General features: G+C 45.6%; 1 protein-coding gene across 1 annotated transcript in view; it reads left to right on the top strand.

Moving 5' to 3' along the window:
- Window positions 1–18,429, top strand: part of LOC146808907 (phospholipase A2 inhibitor and Ly6/PLAUR domain-containing protein-like) — a 521,661-nt gene that overhangs the window by 405,953 nt on the left and 97,279 nt on the right. Inside the window, exons 3-4 of the mRNA XM_085614801.1 lie at window positions 4,975–5,094; window positions 11,362–11,517. Coding sequence (XP_085470927.1) covers window positions 4,975–5,094; window positions 11,362–11,517 — 276 coding nt within the window. The remainder of the gene's footprint in view (window positions 1–4,974; window positions 5,095–11,361; window positions 11,518–18,429) is intronic.

Here is an 18,429-nt window from a genome sequence, read left to right as displayed (position 1 = left end):
TAGCTCTCCACACCCTCCAGATAAGAACTAGGGGTGGGCGGAATTTGCGTAATCGCGTTACGCAAATCTCCGCGAAACGGTAAAAAATCTCCGCGAACACGCAGAAATTCCGCAAACACGCGGAATGGCTTGTTCGCGATGCTTTTTTCCTGTTCACAATCGCTGTTTGCGTGCTCGGGGAGAAATATCTCGCGAACACGCATTTTGAGAACGCGAACAAGCAAAAATTTCGCGAAGTCGTGTAAAGCGGCATTTTGGGCAATTTCGCTTTCTCCGCAGGACGCAAAATTGCCCAAATTCCGCAAATTCCGCGAACGGAACGGAATTTACCGCCCAGGCCTAATAAGAACCTGCCATTCCGCCGTAATGACACTCTTGAACAGTCAGTTGCTCCAGCTCTCTAAGCAGGGCAGCGAACTTCCTACTGCAAATTAATAGACTGTTACAAGCACAGAAGGGGCACAGTGCAGAAACTGTGAGTGGCAGCCCATTGCATGGAATGCAGTAGGAAGCTCCCTCCATACCGTTTTTTGCTTAGAAACAACTGAACTGCATCCTAGTAATTATGGGTATCCTCTGTCCCAAGAGAGTTTTAACCGGTTATTAAATACATTTTCCTTTGTAAACAAAAAGCACAATGTATCAATTGAAATTGTGCCTTATCTGTTACAGATTGTTTTAATGTTGTACTGGTCTGTCTTTTTTAATGATTCTAATTAATCAGCAAATAAAGAAAATTTACTTTGGGTGAAAAATATTTTATTCTGCAAGGTACAGGTGTTTTGTGCCTTCACTGCGTTCTGGTCCTTGCTCTCAGCTTTCAAGTGACTGTGATCATCATTCGATGGGCATTTTATTGTGACCTGAAGGATGACACCGTTGCTTGGTTCTATTAGCTTTATGATGCCTGGTAGGTCTGGAGGTACCGGACATGTTATACTGCAAGTGTAACACCTTCCAGCACTGATGGTTTTCAGAGCTGTAGTACTCTTTGATCCAGACATAAGATCTGGTGTGCTGTCTATATGGTGGTTTTAGGTGGTCGCATTTCACACTTGTCTAATTGCTGCTTGGGGTCACTGGGACCTGTTTCCTTCTGGATAACCAAGGGATCTACTTGTATCTTGTGTATTCTGCTGAAAGGACGATGCACAACCACTTTTTTTTTACTTGACTGTTATTTTGCAAGGTAGACCCTGCTATTATTGGAGAACTCCAGCTTGCCCCTGTTGCTGTGGCCTCCATTGGCGACTCCGGAGCTGTCTCTAGTTTTTTAGATGCTCTTTATGCTTTTTATCTGATCCAATTGTTTGGTTTTGCTGCCCTTAAGAGGGCTGCTTGTTCTGGGCCTTTCTTTGTTGTTTGTGTTGCTTTTTGACCGAGACTAGTTAGCCCTGGCCCAAGAATCAGTTGTTCTGAAGAGATAAGGAGGTCTCTTTAGAGAGGTCTATAGACTCAACCTACTCTGAGTTTGGGGTCATTAGGTACTATCTTTAAGTGGTTATCATTGTAGGTAGTTTGTAGATTGCTTGTTTTTTTAGTTGTGCAGTTCTTGGCTTTAGTTGGAGTTTTACTTAGTTTAGTACCACATCACGTTATGCAGGAAGGGTGGATAATTTGACAATCAGTGGACCGCAGATAGAAGCCACTGCCAATTGTGCCACATCTACTTGTGGCCGCTGTATCTGATTAATTAAGGCCCCTATTTTGGAATCGATCACAGTGAGCGCATTGCCTAGGTATTAAGTAAATTGACCTGCAGGCCATGTTTCTTTGAGTGATACCTTAGAATGTCTACTGCCACTTGGAATGAATTTAGCAGGAACTCCCAAGTCTCCTGCATTTCATCTCTTTGATATTGTTGCATTGGGGAGTTTTGAGTGTTATTTAACAATACACTAGTTTCAGCCAGATCAGGAGATCGATCCCAAGAGACCAAAGTACACGCTAGTGTACCTATTTCTACCAAACTCATTTCTTACAACTAGGGGATAGCTTCCAAGGTAGAGGCAAATGAAATGGTGGAAGAGGCCAGCCTGCCCAACAACCATCTAGAGTCTTTTGTAGGTTAGTTAAGTGTATGCTCCTGGGGCCAAGGTGCGTTTGCTGGTGGATCCTGTTGTCTTGTTACTTCATGGAATCGAGCACTGAATGCTGTTACTTTTAGCAGCATGAGTGCACCTCTGCTTATGCGCAGTGGTTTTCAGCTCCTGGGTTAGGTTTGACACCACCAAGCACTTTTGAGTATTAAGGGGAAGTGGGGGTGATGGCCTCCACTCTCAAAGAGGCACCTGTCTCTCTTCCTTTCACGGTTCTTTTTGGGATTCCAGAATGGAGCAACTTTTCAGTTGACCATGAGTCGTAAGCCATAAATTGCGTGCCTCTGAATAGTTAGTCTTGTACAGTTCTTGTCAATCGCCCCACTCTACAGTTGAAACTGACACAGTGTTCCTAGAATAAAGCTGACAGTGCCTTCATGGAGCATAGATCTTGGTTTTAATGGAGCACCAACTTTCTTTGCACTATGCAGTGTTTTGTATGGCTTGGTGTTGGAGACTATTTGGAGACTACTCAAATCTTGTGTGACACAACCATCAAGGACATGCAAGGAAGGTTGTGGTACTTTAGGCTAGGAACAGGTGTGGGAGAGCACACAGTGGGAGGCTAGCTGCACCACAGACCTAGCTGGGCCACTTCCACCCACTTGACCCCCAGAAACAGTGCTAAATTTCTCATCCACGCTCCAAGGTACCTGGGTAAGGAGTACTGCTGCCTACTTCTGTCATCTCACTTCTTGTGCCCCATTAGAATTTAATCTCCAGCCACTGGTGGTGTTGCTGTTTGTCTGCATGGCCATCCACATCGCCTCTCTACCTCACACTGCTTCTTCTTCCTTGGCATTGGCACTGATGTGGGTCTTCAGGTGGGCTGACTTACAACTATCATGCTGGCCTACAGGCAGCGGTTGTCTATCCTGTGGGACAATTGGATTCTAATTGCCCCCTAGAGAGGTCCCAAAGAGCCAAAAGTATGGGGCATGGAGGTGGACTTGATCGTGAAGGCCCTCGGGCCTCCATCTACTAGCAGGGCTCGCAGCAGCCACAACTGTGGCAGCGCCTGCAGCAGCTTGAGTGGGCGGCACAGTGCCCCACAATGTTTCCTGCACGTCAGCAACCCATCCATCTGCCTCTGATATGCTTATCATGAAAAGTTATGACAAAGGCAGTAAAGCTGACTAATTCATTGTGAAAAGTGTTGGTTAATGCCAACGGGCCTTTAAGTGTAGATAGTCACTACACTTAGTTAAAGGCTCCAGACAGATATTTTATTACAAGGAATGTCACAGTTGTACATTGTATTCAAGGGGTGCAGTTTGGTCACCCACTTGGACAAACGTAAGTTTGTATATATTTGTTATTCTTCGACTGTTGATGATGGTTGCCGGATTATGTGCAAGACAGGAGGCCTCAGTTTTTTATGGTGATAACTCAATAATGAAGATCATAGTCTGGATAGGTTCATTAGGGAACAATATGTCAGATAGGTTTCTTATTAAACGTTACAAAGGGAGTAGGCCTGGCCTACTTATTGTGAACTACAATCATTAACTCCAATAGGCCTTTATGGGTGGATTAATCTGATACCGTATTGAAGGCTGTGAACTGATATTTATTTTGTTATGTGGAATCTCTCAGATACCTCGGACAACCTTTCAAGAAGAGGACTGGCCTTGTAGTAATCCTTGTTAGGCCTTCTTAAGTGGGGTGGTGTCTGCCAGGTCCTTGTAAAAAAAACTCTCTCCCCATGGCAGCATACTGCATGGGGCAATTGTTTCCTCCATTTCTGCAATTGGCAGTGAGTAACAGTATTTGTCCTGATCGTATGTGCACATCCATCTAAAAATGAGGGCACTTCTTTTTCTGGGCTGGTGACCAATCTATTAGTTTTCCATGTTTCTGTGTTTTCACTTCATAGGTCAGCTTTCATTTCTTTCATTCTTTTTCATGAGCGTCCTGCAGCTCACACACACTCCTACCGGCTGCTCGCTTGCCCCAAATTCCATTTGCTGCATCCTCTGTGGTCACTATTTCTAAACTGGTTGCCCATCTGAAAATGGTATTGTCTATAGTGTACATTGTTTTATAGTTCCAAGATGGTAAACATATTTAGAAGTGTTATGTCTTGGCTTAGCATGGCTTTTTAGCATTTTACGACTGTATTCTGCACTCTGTGTCATTGCTTTTACTGCTCCAAGGTGGCCAATTCATTGCTACTTAATGTGGCATCTATGTTGAATGTAAAGGAGTTGTACACTGTGTACAATACCATTGAAAGATGACCGCCTCTTCCGATGTTTAATTTTATATTTGCTTTTTCTCACCAAATTTAGGAGGTGGTATGTTTTCATTTTTCTATGTGCGCTCTTTTTATTTATCGTACATGTGGGCATTTGTCAGTATGTTTTATTGTGGGTGGATAATTGGCTAAATGCAAGAATGACTCATTGGGTGGATGAATCGATCTATCAGTCCAGGAATGAGTGACAGAGTGCATTCATGGTGACTTAGTGAGTTCCTAAATTACATCAATGACAGAAGAGGAACTTTAAGTTATAAGCCATACTTAATAACACTGCCAGTGCAATTTCCTTCCCACGCCAATTAAATTGTGCATAAAATATAGAAAATGATTCATCAACATGTGGCTCAGCATCATTTAATGTACACAGTCCCCAGATTGGACAATAATCTCAAAGTGAGAAATTTAGGTGCAGTTTAATCGTATACCAATATGTATCCTACAATATGTTGCACAGTAGAACTAGGGTGTACCTTTGAAAACGTTCTCAGAGCCAACATATATCATATATATAAGTTTCTTACAAACATGCCGAACCCAGTAGTAAAATAGTTGCCTAATGGAAAATCTAAATGCACACAAAATCTGACAATATAAACATTCTTTTCTTTCCAGGGAGTTCCCTCACTTGCGAGAAGTGCTTAAAAGTCAAAAGCGACATTTGCTCTGGCAGTTTTGTACTTTGCTCCAAAAAAGTCACTCACTGCGTCAATGGCCTGCGGAATAAAACATCAGGTACGTGTCCATGGATGTATGGATGAACTGTCTCTTTATTGCTGACATAGGCTCGTTTTATACATTGTGCCCAGGGGGCATAAAAGGCATGTGCACCCACTTTGAGCTCCCCCAGGGATCCTGCTGTGTCCCGCTTCTGACTGTCTGTTGTGCCCAATTAGTTTAATATCTCTGTTTTGTGCCTGTATTTTGTGAACTGCTGTACTGTCTTGCCTTCGTTTGCCCTTGCTGTACTGTCTTGCACTTGTGTCCGCTCACCTAGCTCGTTTTACCCTCTCCCCCTTTTCTCCTCGGTTCCCTTTGGCCCGTTTCCCGCCGCTGCTCCCCTGTGGCCCCGCCCCCTCACCGTCCATTCGCCACCCCGCTCCCGCCTCCCAGCTGCTCCTCCGTCCCTCCCCGACTTAAATGGCAGCCGTGCCGGAGGCGCGCCAGAGACAAGCCCCGTCTGCACCCGTCCGCGCCTGGAGCGCGCCCAGCGCCAGAACCCCTGGACCCCGCGAACGCCACGTCGCGGACTCCGCTACGACGCTAGCACTCTACACGCACTCAACGCCAGCCGAAACCACAGCTGCTTCCAGGCTGCCCCGAAACGCACCCACGGACCCTTCTCCTGCCACACTTGCAGCTTCACCTGTGACAGAGCCACCAAACCTCCAAGGACCGGGCCAAACCACCTCTGCTGCATACTCCTGAACACCCGCTTCGCACGCAAACACGCAGTCGAGCTCTGGGACCTGCCCGACACCTCCGCCCTGATGTAGCCTTCTTGACCGAGACCTGGTGGAACGACTCCTCGCCATAGCCATCCCGGACAGCTACAAGATCACCCGCAGCGGAGGAGGAATAGCCATCATCCACAATTCCACCCTCAAGGTCTCCACCCACTCAGACGACACCCTTAACACCGCCGAACACCTGCACTTCCGGATCCACACCGATCCCAACACCACCCTCAGAGGAACACTCGTCTACAGACCCCCCAGACCCTGAGCACAGTTCAGCAACTCCATCACCGACCTCGCCAGCACCCACGCCCTCGCCTCCACGGACTACATCATCCTCGGGGACCTGAACTTCCACCTCGAGAACAACAACGACGCCAACTCCGCCACCCTGATTGACAACCTCGCCAATCTCGGCCTCAGACAACTCGTCACCGCACACCCCTATGCCGCCGGCCATACGCTTGACCCCATCTTCTCCACAAGCACCCACGTCTCCTTCCTCCACACCACTGAACTCCACTGGACCGACCAACGCTGCATCTATTTCACCTACAATAAACCCACCACACACTACCGAACCCAACAGTTGCCCCACCGATGCTGGAGCAAAGTCACAGAGGACCAGCTGAACACCACCCTCGCCCAGAGCCCGCCAACCGACCCCACCGACCCAGACGCCGCCACCCGCAACCTCAGACAGTGGATCGATGACTGCGCCAACACCCTCGCCCCTCTCAAGAAACCCCCCAACAGCCGCACCAGCACGAAAGCCACCTGGTTCACCGAAGAGCTCCAGACCTCCAATCGAGCATGCCGGAAACTGGAGAAGAAGTGGCTACACAAACGTACACCGAACAGCCACGCAGCCCACAAGGACGCCACCCACAGACATCACCACCTCATCAGATTAGCCAAGAGATCGTCCTTCAAAGCCCGCCTGGACAACAACGCACACAACAGCAAAGAGCTCTTCAGCATCGTTAAGGAACTCTCCAACCCCAGCGCCAACGCCATCCCGCCCTAACAAGAACTGTGCGACTCGCTGGCCACCTTCCTCCACTGCAAGATCGCTGACATCCACGTCAGCTTCAACACCTCGACCACCCCAACAACACCAGTCCCCACCCACCCGACGAACACCACCCGCATCAACGGCCTGACCTCCTGGACCAACGTCAACAATGACGAGACACGCAAGATCATGAACTCCATCCACTCAGGATCACCATCAGACCCCTGCCCACACCACGTATACAACAAAGCAGACGCAGCCATCGCACCCCAACTACGGAAGGTCATCAACATCTCCTTCGAGACAGCTACTTTCCCGGAAAGCTGGAAGCATGTCGAAATCAACACCCTTCTCAAGAAGCCCAAGGCGGATCCCAAGGACCTCAAGAACTTCCGGCCCATCTCCCTGCTCCCGTTCCCGGCGAAGTTCATCGAGAAAATCGTCAACATGCAACTGACCCAACACCTCGAGGACAACAACATCTTAGACCCATCCCAGTCCGGATTCAGAAGAAACCACAGCACCGAGACAGCCCTCATCGCCGCCACAGACGACATCAGGTGCCAACTAGAAAACGGCGAAACATCAGCCCTCATCCTCCTGGACCTGTCAGCCACCTTCGAGACGGTCTGCCACCGCACACTAAAGGCACGCCTCCAAGAAGCCGGAATCCAAGAGAAAGCCCTTGACTGGACCACGTCCTTCCTCACCGGCAGAACCCAGAGCGTCCGACTCCCACCCTTCTGATCTGAAGCCACCGACATCATCTGCGGCATACCCCAGGGCGCATCCCTCAGCCCAACACTGTTCAATGTCTACATGGCCCCCCCTCGCACAAGTGGCCCGCCAGCACGACCTCAACATCATCTCTTACGCCGACGACACCCAGCTCATCCTCTCCTTCACCAAGGACCTGCACACCGCCAAAACCAACCTCCATGAGGGAATGAAGGACGTCGCTGAATGGATGAGGAGCAGCTGACTGAAGCTGAACTCAGACAAGACGGAGATCCTCATCCTTGGACCGACCCCCTCAGCCTGGGACAACTCCTGGTGGCCGACCACGCTGGGAACAGCACCAACACCCACTGATCACGCACGCAACCTAGGAATCATCCTCGAGTCCTCCCTCTCCATGTCGAAACAGGTCAACGCCATCACCTCCTCCTGCTACAACACCCTCCACATGCTCCGCAGGATCTACAAGTGGATCCCCACCGAAACAAGAAGAACAGTGACACAGGCCCTCGTCACCAGCAGGCTGGACTACGGCAACGCACTCTACGCAGGAATCCCAGCCAAACACCTGCGACAACTGCAACGCATCCAAAACGCCTCCGCCCGACTGATCCTCAACATCCCTCGCCGCAGCCACATCACCCCCCACCTGAGAGACCTACACTAGCTCCCTGTCGACAAGAGGATCACCTTCAAGCTCTTCATCCACGCACACAAAGCACTCCACAACACCAGACCAGCCTACCTTAACAGCAGACTCAGCCTCTACACCCCCACCCGCCAGCTCCTCTCAGCCAGCCTCGCGCTCGCTTCTGTCCCCCGCATCCAACTAACGACCCCCGGTGGCAGATCCTTCTCCTTCCTCACCGCCAAGACCTGGAACACCCTTCCCTACCCACCTACGATAGACCCAAGACCTACTCACCTTCAGAAGACTCCTCAAGATCTGTCTTTTCGAGCAGTAGCGGCACCCCCTCCCCCAGCGCCTTGAGACCCTCACAGGTAAGTAGTGCGCTTTACAAATACTGATTGATTGATTGATTGAAACAGCTGATCCGTATTTCACTTGAGTGTGCTGCCCTGGCGGCTGCTCTGGGGCAGCACATTCATTCAAATATTTTGGACTTATTTGCTCAGGGTGCAATTCAGCACAGCGTGTGATAACTAAGACCATGCTAATTTTACAGCAAGCTTGTGTCATTGATGCAGCGCGGAAACCTGGGTAACGGGAATCAAGACAAAACCCTGTACCTGATATATCCTCCCTTCGTCACAGACCAAATAACACATTAACACATTCACTCGTACAATCATTGGTGGGGCCCATAACACCAACTTTCACACTCCGCTTCTCACTGGCCTGTACTTACGGGAGGAATGACTGTTTCCAAGTGCTGACATGAAAGGAATACCTTATAACCTATAGAGAGAACACTTATTTACACTTCTATTCACTAATACCTTTATTACTGCTCATCATGAATCTAAACATTAAGATACTCCTCCCACGTGATCGACGGATCAAATTAGTTGTTTTGAGTTTGGTGATTCAGTCCAACTAAAGCGTACTCAAAATTCCTGATCTACTCCCTTTCAATAAACGACCAAACACATTTTCTTGTTAATCAATATTTTTGTTTATCTAAATAATGCAAGAATTTTTGTTCCATCTAGTAAATTTATTAATCATTACGCAAATCATAGAATACCATATTTACCTATTCTGGCTATCGGTCGTCCTCTAAGTCATCAAATTCAGTCGTCAGCATGCTACAGTCCCAAAGATCAGGTCAAGGACCAGAGACGTGCACGTATCGATCAGTGCCCATAGATTTCGTAAGTCTTTAGTTCATCAAGAAATTGGGCAGCAATTCAGTCTGTCAAAGATTCAGGAACACAGCCGTCACGTAGCGTCACCGTCGTGTCCGTCAGCAAAAAGGGAAGTATGAGATAGAGATGAACGAACAGCAGCTTTTTTCTCTCTATTCTAACATCATTTATATAATGGAAATAAGGCTTAAAAGTTACAAATTAGAGAATTTGGGCTTATCCCATTGGTCAGTTGGAATCGTCCGGTGAAGTTTCACACAGTTCATAATGTCATATTGTCAGGCATGATCCATCCGGTTCCTTGCATAAGTCCTTTGTTTGAACATTTGGCAAGCGTCCCATCATGACCTTGCTAAGGCACATCGTGTTTGGGGTCATGTTGAGGCTACTGGTACGGGTGCTTGGCGCAAGCGCACTTGGTCTGAAACCTCGTGGAATGGTGTCCATCGGGTCGAGTGTGTCAGACGGCCATCTTGTTTTTAGGCCCAAAGGATAACTTAAGCGAAACAAACACAAAAAGTAATTAAAATATGGAAATTACGAATAAAATGTTAAACCCTGACTAATTCCACTATGTGCTTGTAATTATCTAGAATATGGCGACATTTAAAGCGTTCATATTCACCCAGTGATGTCATCTGGTGCAACATACGATAACGTCACAAAAGCAACATGTATCATGCAATATTCAATTTTTCTAATATTAGTATGCGTACATATGTTAATTACAAATTATTTTAGCCATGCAAAATACAAATCCCACTTATGTTTTCGGACATTAGTAATGTTGATTAAATTTCACACAAACACATTAATAGTATTATAATTAATAGATTATTTTAATTAGTATAAACATGCAGAATGGGGGGGTATACAAAATTGTGTACAACCCGCTCAATCATAATTTTCCAGCATGCACACTTTACAAAATGTCAGTGGTAACGCCACTGTGTAAGTTCATTTTTTGGTGGGAATCTGTTCAAGCATAAAAGGTCTTGCGGGATACAGATTCTGGCAGAAAATGTGCCATAAGGGAAATTTCCAATATGAACCATTCCCCTTGTCGGCGACTTTTGAGTGCAAAGTATGCACCTGCATTCAGTGTTCACTCGAGATAACACAAATTGCATTTTGCGTAAATTATGTGTAATTTTTAACAAATTTCTGACATTTCACATAAGTTTGGGACAATAATTATGAGATTTTGCACTCCTTTGCACTCCTTTGGCGTAGAATTTATGGAAGATGCTAATTTGGGGCCATATTGGTAAACTAATGGAACATTGTTGAGACGGTCAGTCCAAACTTATGGATGGGCTGGTCCGATAACAGCATTTAAACCTAAAGTTATTAGAACTTGATTTAAAGAGCATAGCTGAGAAGATATTCTGAAACTTAGGTTAGAAAGACCATTTACAAAATGTTGGAAGACGTTAGTAAACAGTGCAGAGGGAGAACAGCTAAGGTTCTTGAAGTTGGTTAACAGTGCAGAGGGAGAACAGCTAAGGTTCTTGATTTTGCTAAAAATGTGTTGGGATTTATGGGTGAGAGAAGTGTGTGTTACTCACCCAAACACTACTAGCTCAATATTTAAATTTCATTGCATGTCACTTCATTTGTATTACACATCAATCAGTTGCGCCCTCTTCCAATTATTATGACATCATTTTAACCTCTAGAACACTTATAGAACTTCTTGCCATGCCAGAAGCAAATGTTGCTGCTGTTAGAACCCAGAAGAGTAGCTGTTGATCTCAACAACACACATTACACTGAGAGAAGCAAGTTCATAATGTACTGAGGGGCTAGAGAAAGGAATGAAGAAACAGTCTAAAAATGACCAAGGTTGCCCAGCGTCATTTGGAGATAGAGTGCCTGTGTTTGTGTAGGTGTTAGATATTAGGCTGCTTGTTGCTGCTGTACCCTTTTCTTTTAACAAAAAAATGTGTTATTTTTGCATAGGGCCCAAAGTCATTCTCACTGCGTTCAAGGGTTGCGTGAAGCCCGCCAAACAGGCCACCTGTGGAAAAGAAGTTGTGGTCTCGAGTCGTGACGTTTTCTTGAAGATCACACGAAAGTGCTGCGACTCAGAAAAGTGTAACAATGAAAAAATTATTGGTAAGGAACATGCCTGAAAAAGGTTTAAAAATGTTTATAGGGGATCCCAATTTGTATAATTTGTACTTATAAATTCACCATAGTAGCATTACCAACACATACTTTTTAAATCTAAGATGGATACTATTTGGAAGCCGAAGAAAAGAAATCTGCCTTCCATCACCGAAGAATCCAGGAGGGAGTTCAATCTCCAGATTCATTATTGGATAAATCTGCAGTTATTTGGCGAATCTTAATAGGACTGTCAAAGAAGAACTGCATATGCACCAATTAAATGACAAATAATCAGCTGAAAGCAGCTTGTACAGAATGCTGCTGACATATGCAGGGCTGCATAAGGCAGATTTTTGTGACTGAGTTTTTAAGGTGACAGGATGCCCACAATGTGACCAGTGATAGAATGCTTGGCTCCTTGAAAACTCTGGTACAAATTCAGTTTCGGAAGGCAATCTCTGATGAATCTTTAGTTCTGACTGAGGCTGGCATCAAACATCAATACAAGTCAATACCCTGAAACCCATTTGGCTCCGCAAGTAAGACAGAGAGTGGTTAAGTTTCAAAACTATAAAGGTTTAGCAAAGGGTTAGCAAAGTTTTAAACTCAAATCATCAAATTAGTTTTTAATCAATACATAAATGTATTAGTCAATCAGGGAATTGTAAGCGCGCTACTCACCCGTGAGGGTCTCAAGGCGCTGGGAGGGTTGGGGGGGCTTAGATCAGTCTAGCCGAAGAGCCAGGTCTTGAGGGTTTTCCTGAAGGTGTTCAGGGAGGGGGCTCTTCTGATGTCTGCTGGTAGCTTGTTCCAGGTCTTGGCTGCAATGTGGGAGAAGGATCTTCCACCTGCTCTGGCTCTGAGGATGTGTGGGGTTTTGGACAGTGCGAGGTTGGAGGATTGCAGGTTTCTTTTGGGTACGTGGAAGATGATTCTGTCTTTGAGATATTTGGGTCCGTTCGTATGTAGGCACTTGTAGGCATGGGAAAGGATTTTGAAGGTGACTCTTTTCTCCACAGGGAGCCAGTGGAGTTTTCGTAGGTGCTGGGTGATGTGTTCATGCTGGGGGAGGCCGAGGACGAGTCTGGCGGCGGTGTTCTGTATTGTATGGAGTTTGCGGAGTAGGGACTTGTTGATGCCGGCGTAGAGTGCATTTCTATAGTCTAGTCTGCTGGTGATGAGTGCGTGGGTGACTGTCTTCCTTGACTCAGGGGGGATCCATTTGAAGGATGCAGAGGGTGTTGTGCAATACTAAAATACCCTTAGTAAGTTTTGACTAATCATATAAATGCTCATGGTATCTGTCTCCTTATTGCTCTTCAAAGTTCACCACTCAGGGGTGTATCCTTGGATACAATGTTGAGGCCGTTTTGTCGGACGATGGTTGCGAGGGGCCCCATGTAGATGTTGAAGAGTGCTGTGCTCAGTGATGACCCGTATGGGACTCCGCAGGTGATTTTCGGGGGATCAGAGAGGAAGGATGGTAGTGAATTGAATTGAATTAGCATTTCTAAAGTGCCTGGTTACCCGAAGGCATCCCCACGCTGCTAACGGCTCAATTATGGACTCCGAACAGTATTAAGGAAAAAGTAATGTTTTAATTTGTTTCCGAACAATCAAATAGTTTGGTTGAATACGGATCAGTAGGGGCAAACGATTCCATGGTTTGGCAACATTATAAGAGAAGAGACGTCCGCCACTTTGTACTCTTCTGATTCCCGGTACTGCCACCAAATGCTTATTCTCTGACCTCAAAGTCCTATTAGGACGGTATGGCTGAATAAGGGAACAAATAGCGGGTGATCCCTTGCCTGAAAGAGCCTTATGTGCCATACACAGCTCTTTAAACTGGATCCTTTCCTGGATAGGGAGCCAATGAAGTGTCGCCAAAGCAGGCTTAGCCGAAAGGCGCTTTGGAATTTTCAGGAGCATGCGCGCCGCACAGTTTTACACAATTTGTAGTTTTCCTATCGAGGAGCAAGGTGCTTCCAGATAAAAGGCATTTGCATAGTCAAGCCGGGAGAGGATGAGTGCTTTAACCATTATTCTTTTGGCAAGAGAAGGTAGCAGAGGGAGGACTTTGCGTAACATCCTTAATATCCCATAGCAACTAGCTGCCACTTTCTTTCCTTGCTCGATAAAATCAAGATTATGATCAAGCTAGACACCTATGCTCTTGATTTGATCTTTAGGAGGGGGGACTGGACCAAGACAGCTAGGCCAGAACAATCCTAAATTTAGAGTCTTGTGTTTACCTAAGAGCATTAACTCCAATTTTGACCCATTAAGTTTCAAATATGAATCTTCCATCCACATTGAAATTTTTCCAGGCAGCGGGCATGGCCAGGCCCAGTAGGATCCTGCTTGTTGAGGGAGACCACTAGCTGGGTAACGTCAGCATAGGTGACAATCTGGACTCCAAAAGGTAAGACTATGTCTGCCAAAGAGCTTAGATAAACATTGAAAAGAGTGGGGCTCAGGGATGACCCCTGGGGTACCCCACATTTAAGAGGAGTCCGTTTTGAAGTAATTGCATCTTCAAAAACTTCAGAGAATCGGTTCTACAGGAAGGAGTGAAACCATTTAAGCATTGTCCCAGACACTCCCACCTCACCTAGCCTCTGGATCAGCAGCTGATGGTTAACCGTGCCGAAGGCTGCGCTAAAATCTAAAAGGATAATGGCAGCGCCGCCGCCAGCTTCTAGAATTTTTCTGGGTTTCTCCACCACTGCAAGCATTGCAGTTTCCCTGCCCTGTTGCGGTCTAAAACCCATCTGCTAGGGGTGGAGACAATTGTTATTTTCCAGGAGAGCAGAGAGTACAGAGTTCACATGTTTCTCTGCAATCTTGCTGATACCTGGCAGTAAAGAGAAGGGACGATAATTACTCCACACTTCCTGGTCCAAATTTCAGGTTTTTTTAGGAGTGCTTTGACCATTGCCCGCTTCCACAAAGGGGGAACAAGTCCTGACGTGAATAAAGCATTGATCAGGTCAAGAATGACTGGAAACAGCGTCTCTGGAACTAAGTTTAGAATGCTGGGGGGGCGGGTCTGTAGGAGAGCCCTGTTTTAATTTACACAGAATACCTTGCACAGTAGTCAGATCAAGGGGATTTCTTTAATTAAACCATCTCTGTCTTGGGACCTATTATCCCTCAATACTACATTTTGTTGGGCTATCACCTGTGGGAAGGAGTTATATACGACTTGTATTTTATTGGAAAAAACTCTGCCATTTTATTGCAGCAAACTAAAGTATCATCAGATACAGTAGGAGGAGAGAGGGGAATAAGTAGTGATTTCGCAATGCGAAAGATTTCGCATGGGGAGTTGGCAGCTGCTATGATTCTCTCTTCATATTAGAGAGCTTGGGCGGATTTAATTTTAGCTTTATAGATTTTTATAGCCTCTCTATAGTTATCTTTATGACTTGCAGAGAAATCCTTCCTCCATATCCTTTCAGATCTTTTACATGCCTGCTTGAGTTCACGGAGTTTTGGGGAATACCAGAGATTACTCTTGGTCCCTGCCTTATTATATGTCCGTTTTATTGGAAGGACAATATTCAGTGATGACTCAAGCCACTCATTGAATTTGTCATTTGTGGTGATGGGATTTGGGTCAAATGTTGGTCTAGAGTTTTCCAGGGTCGTTGCCTATGACTCTATTGATAATTTAGGATAATTTAGACCACGTACCAGCCTGTCTTTTGGCTCCCAAGGCAGCCATAGAGACACCCTGTGGGACCCAACGAAAAGGGATTAGGAAATGGTTGGATCGGGGCACCGGAAGGGGGTCCCCGGCTGAAAGACTCTCGAGGTTGGAAAAAATAGGGTCCAATAAATGGCCTTTAGAGTGAGTAGGGCTACAAACGTTTTGGATGAATTGAAATGCATCTAAACCATCAATCAGTTCACTTGTGGCTGACTGTGAGGTGTCCTCAAAATGAAGATTAAAATCCCCTAAAAGCGTAAAATTGGGAAGAGAGCTAGCAAAAATAGCTGCTATCGCGGGAAGACTCTTCTTAAATTGGCCAAGGGGGCCATGGGGGCGATAATTCAGGATCCCAGAGAATGTGCATCCATGCGATACACGGAGTGTGAAGGAGAGGCTTTCACAGTCTAGTAGGAGACTTACAGAGATTGTGGTAAATATTTCTCCTTTACCGGGACTGAATTTGATACAGAAACATTATAAAATAGCTCAGTAAAATGAGAGGCAGAATCCGTGATATTAGAGTTTCGGAATGGGCTTTATTCCAATAATCGATTATAATCGGATGCCTCAAGTTCCATCACCACGGGGGTTCAGGAAGTGAAGTACATACTTTATTGACAAGAAGTAACTTTTATAGTACATACATTATAATGAAGTGAATACAGTAGGCGTAACAATTGATAAGGACATTGACGTTTGGTTTGCGTAACCGAAAATGGGTGTAATAATGAGTAAAAAGGAACATGATTGGTTATGATGTAATACATAGGTGGATCTATAAGATAATACTTGGCATTGATGCGCGCGCAGCAGTATGACGTGTAATTGACGTGTAACTAGGGGGTGACGGGGACTTGACATTTAGCTCTATATGTGGAGACGAGAAGTCTGGGGGGTCAAGTCAACCTAATCCCAAATCATATCTAACATCCTATGTTTAAAGAACTATGTTATCCATAAAAGAGGGACTCTCGGACAGAATCTATTCTATACTGACTGTGCGTGCGTGTACAAGCGTCTAAGTGTCTACACTGAATGCGAGGGGGTAGGAATATTCCATGGTAACAGGGCTATGAATTACTTGCATGAGGACAGAGAAGATGGGCCTTTTTGCTTGGTAACTGGAAGAATGTTTACTTAAACTACTAGGCAGGAATGCATCGGCTGAGGGGGAGGCAGATAATTCGAAGGTGAAATACAGTTCTTGGCAGAGAGTAAGCTGATGTCAGGCTTCGTGAGCCGCGCAGAGAATGAGACAGAGTTCATGGTCACAGATGCAGGCTCGGGCTGGAGCTTTCAGAGGCAGAAGGCAAGAGGAGTTTTGATGACAGAATCAGGGCCTACTTGCCTGGACTGAAAAGTGGCATAAGTGAACCATATAAAGCCGATGGCCTTTCATATTTAGGAATGGGATATCCGGCCTATACATGGCGGATCTGTCAAAGGACATGTTGACGGTGGACGCACATGTATTTGCGTCTTCATAACTGGAACTGGAGGGAACATACATGTACTTGTGACATGCACATGGAACCGTTGGGGTCCAAGATAGGGGACATAACTGACCAGAAAAATCCATATTTCCACATTCCCTCCTTGTCCCCTACTTGCCCTTCAAGAGATATCAATCTTCATCAATCCATTGATCTGTTCATATAGCATCATTTGTTCTTCTTTCTTCTTCCGGGATCTTGAATGAAAATCTTGATGTGGAATGCACGATGTGGTACACAGACCACAAATTGCTGGTCCACATTGTAGACATAGACAGCAACTGAATAGTATGAGAAGGCCAATACCTAGGAAGGATAGAACTCTCCATCCCCAGGCTGATACCGCATTCCAAAACCAACTGGACCAAGTCCAAGTGCCTGGGTTCTGGTGTATCTGGCTTACAATCTTATGAAGGCGAGTGATGGCTTTATATACAGATGGCGAATTTTCTGGTATGAATACGCAGCAGCTTGATCCGATGACCCTACAAGCTCCGCCCCTATCAGCCAGGATGACGTCAAGGACAAGACGATTTTGAAGCACAACAATCCGCATAGCAGACTGCTCTTCCGTTAAATTGCCTAAGGCGGAAATAGTCTCATTCACTACTGCTTCAAGGGTTCTAGTTAATCTACGTATCAGCTTACTATTAGTAACAGTACCTATATAGGGAAAGATGCCTTTATTAAAATCTACATACTTGTCCCATGCCGTCTCAGTGTAATCGACAATGGGGAGATCTCTCCGTTCTCTGTTGTGTACTAAATGAATATTTCTGTAATAATCAGGAGGAGCTAGGAAAACAGGTGGCAAAAGGAATGCAATGTAGCAGGTACCATCCCAATCTAGAGGTAGACGCATATATGCAGTCTGACCACATATAAAGTAGGAGTGGCGAGAAGCTCTAAATGAAGATTTTCCTTGATCACTGAATTATACCATAGTAGTGCATTTACTATGGCCCATATGTATGGAACCAACCTTTCTTACACATAATTCACCCCTCGCTGGGAATACTGACATGGTGGGTAAGACTAGTTCAGTTTCAGATACGACATTTAGAATCATGAGATTAGGTGTAAAATTACCTAATCCATATACTTCATTTTCTAGATCAGTTCCTGTTCTTTTGGGGCGACCCTCCTTGTCAGGGTAACAGACCTTGAGTAAAGCTAGGTTCAGATTTCCCCATACCCAATGATCTTGGTAAACTGCTGTGTCTGAGTCTATGGAATTAATTAAGCTAAACCATGCTCCACAGGAGCCATTATGTGTAAATGGATGTGGAAAGAAAGGCAGGACTCCTTCATAATTCTGATAGGGAGGGAGTCGGCCACACACCCAACAATTGGTGGCATTACTAGTCTGATGGGAATGATGTAACATACTAATGAAAGTGTTATTGCGCAGCGCAAGTCTATAAGACAATTCATGCGGAGGTAAGTCACTAAAAGAATGTTCAGCAGCAACTTTATAAACATGTCTAGAAATAGGGTAATATATGTGCAACAACATACTTGTAATAATTATTAAAAGACTCAATAAAAACAAAATTAATAATGTGTCAGGATCTGGGCTGGAAGCGCCTGCCACAACTACGATTCCCAGAATGCACTGTGCATGAGTGGGAGGAGCCACGGGCTTAAAACGCCCTGAACGCGCGCACGACGTTGTGCGTAATTATTCGAATCCGAAGACTCGAGGAG

Source organism: Triturus cristatus, chromosome 7, assembly GCF_964204655.1.
Source record: "Triturus cristatus chromosome 7, aTriCri1.1, whole genome shotgun sequence".
Lineage (NCBI taxonomy): Eukaryota > Metazoa > Chordata > Amphibia > Caudata > Salamandridae > Triturus > Triturus cristatus.
This window is presented reverse-complemented; position numbering and strand designations above follow the sequence as displayed.